The following is a 2,988-nucleotide window of genomic DNA, read 5'->3' on the forward strand; positions in this document are numbered from 1 at the left end:
AATCACTAACATAAAATATATTTTTAATATATTAAATACTGAAAGTTCATTATTTGGGATATATATTACATGCATCATATATATTCTATAAGCATATCCAACGCCTCGGAAGATAAACCACCTTTTGACATAGCTTTCACCGCTGCTTCTCCCACTTCCTCCACTCTCTTCCTCACCTCCACCCCTCTTTTCCCTTCCATCATTTCCTTCACCATCCTCTCCACCTCCTCAGCTCCTACAAACCCTCTAGAGGACCTACCCCCTCTGGGCATAACCCTAAGCCCCACCCCAATCTCCTCCGTCACAAACCTTGCATTCAGGTGCTGCTCCGCCCTAAATGGGAGTGCCAAGATCGGCACTCCGGCGCATATACTTTCCAGCACCGAGTTCCATCCGCAATGACTCAGAAACCCTCGGACGTTTTTGTGGTTTAGTATACCATTTTGGTTCACCCAATCTTTCACTAATACCCCTCGGTCTTTGACTCTTTCTTCAAACCCAGCTTCTAAGGTTTTTAAGAGCTTCGGCTTTATCACCCAAAGGAATTTGGTTTCCGACCGTTCTAACCCGACGGCTATCTCGTTTAACTGTTCCGGTGAGATTTCCGATTGAGTGCCAAAGGAAACGTACAAGACTGGTGAGTACTGGTGGTCTAGCCATTGCATGCATGGCTGGTGATGATTTTCTTCAGAGGTGGGTGCAGCTAGGCAAAGTGGTCCAACACACCAAGCTTTAGGTCCTATGTTGTTGTTCCAATACTCTAAATATCTTGTCTCTAGTTCATAAAAACTGTTGACAATTAAACCTTGGCTTTTTGCCATTGCGACACCTGCATATATGCATGTGACGAAACGATCGATGAATTGACTAAGCAAATATACATTGATGATCACATAATATATATGACAGATACGATGAATTGACTTTTATATGGTCAGACACAGGAAATGAGGAAATCATAAATATTTATGATATTATTGAGTACTTGGTTATTAAATTAGATATTTGGTAAAAGAATTTATTGTAGAAGCTAGAAAGACAGAGAAAAAAAAAAACATGCAGTGGTATTTTATTAATTTTCTCAAACTTTTGAGTGCACTTTGAAACACTATGGAGCATATCTTTGCAAAGTGCATTATATACTGTTGTTAACTGTAATTTAAAATTTGAGTTATTTATAAAAATATCACCTTACTTTTACCTACCTCAGTTCCTTGCTAGAGCCCTTAAACAGACAATTTCAAATGAACAGTTGAAATTAATTCTTAATTTTCTTTTAGAAATAAGTTGTCATGCATGTGGTCTTTTATATATATAAAATTAATGTAGTAGTCTTGTTAAATGCACTTTAAAATTTGAATTATTTATCAAAATGTTACAACGTTTTTCCTCTCAATTGTTAGATATCTAATTCCAAATTGAAGGTTGAGATTAGTTCTTAATTTTTTGTTTTCAAATATATATGAGGGTTCAAGTGAGAACACACATGCTCCCATGTAAAAATTGCTAATATTAATTTGATTCATACATCTAAGTTGATCAATAGGTTGAGAATTGCTCAAAACTTATAAGTAAGAAAAAGGTGAGGTTCTTTTTATAAATATTGAAAACTTATAAATTTTAAATAAATATAAAATTAACCCCGTGTTTTAGTCCAAAAATATTTTTTAAATTTGTTGTTTTCCTGCTTTTCTCATCTCTCATTAAACTAGTTTTCAGATTATTATTATTATTATTATTATTATTATTATTATTATTATTATTATTATTATTATTATTATTATTATTATTATTATTATTATTATTATTATTATTATTATTATTATTATTATTTACCAAATAACATTATAATATATTTAATTATATATGTATTTCCTAACTTTCAATTCAATAGAAAAAGATATAGTTTTGTACCTCCCACGAAACACCAAAAATTAAAATATTTTTTTTTAAAAAAAATTAAATGAGCCGTGAAAATTGTTTTTTAGGTTTTCAAATAAACTTTTAAGTAGGAAATTTTAATTAAGAGGTATACAACATTACTGAAATGAAAATATAATATTCTTCTTCAATTCAGAACTCATATATCTAGCTACCTTGGTAGAGTGAGAGCTGAGAGGTGAGATTGATAGTACCTTGATGGATCATGAAATCAACCTGGGGACCTGATGGCTCCAGCTCATTGAACGGCGGCTCGAAGTCGTTTCTCGTTAGCTTCAGCCCCGGAAAGCTGGGGAATGTGAACGCCTCGTCCGGCGACAAAGCCTGCGCGTGGGGCATTTCACGGCCGAGAACCTGGTACAACGTCGTAGCGAAACCGCTCATTCCGAAGAAAAAGTACCTGGGAACTCCGAGCTTCGCCGCCGTCTCTTGAGTCCATCCAAGCATAGCATCGGAGATTATGCAGCCCACGGGGTGCAAACCCTCCAGCGCCTTCTCGAAGTCGGGCTGCATGAGGGCCGTGGCTTTGGCGAACTCGTAGAAGGAGGCGATGGATGGGAGGTCGTGGGTGTTTTCCACTCCCGGAGGGACGCCGTCTATGGGTTTGTTAGGGAAGGGGAGCTCAATAATTGAAGTTGTTTTGGTGTCTTCTTTAAGGAAAGATCGGATAGATGGGGCGTTGGCCGGGGTGGTGATGACGGCGACGGAGATGCCACGGCGGCGGAGGAGGCGGGCGAGGTGGAGGAGGGGGATGGTGTGACCGTGGGCCATCAAGGGGAAGATCACAAAGCATGGGGAGGAAATGAAGCCCATAATTGGAATGATCATAAGCCGGCCTATCAATTTTGGGGGATTTTATAGTTGAGTTATACACTTATACCCACAAATAGTCACAATTTACACTTTATTTTTAAACATGTTTTATTGATTAATTTTAAGGAGTGGTGTTTTTCACTTATAATTATCTTTATGAATAAATGTATGGCACGTGATCCAAATTAGTCCTCACATTTTCTTGGGAAATAGTGTTCATATATATATATATAT

General features: G+C 36.9%; 1 protein-coding gene across 1 annotated transcript; it reads right to left on the reverse strand.

Moving 5' to 3' along the window:
- LOC109191170 (UDP-glycosyltransferase 90A1-like) lies at nt 1-2,757 on the reverse strand. The gene is made up of 2 exons (XM_019341752.1): nt 2,136-2,757; nt 1-829 (listed from the first exon to the last, which is right to left on the reverse strand). Exons 1-2 carry the CDS (start codon nt 2,752-2,754, stop codon nt 75-77), a joined length of 1,374 nt encoding a protein of 457 aa, XP_019197297.1. The 5' UTR covers nt 2,755-2,757; the 3' UTR covers nt 1-74.
- Nucleotides 2,758-2,988: the final 231 nt, after the last annotated feature.

This window comes from Ipomoea nil, unplaced genomic scaffold, assembly GCF_001879475.1.
Source record: "Ipomoea nil cultivar Tokyo-kokei standard unplaced genomic scaffold, Asagao_1.1 scaffold1617, whole genome shotgun sequence".
In the NCBI taxonomy this organism is placed as follows: domain Eukaryota; kingdom Viridiplantae; phylum Streptophyta; class Magnoliopsida; order Solanales; family Convolvulaceae; genus Ipomoea; species Ipomoea nil.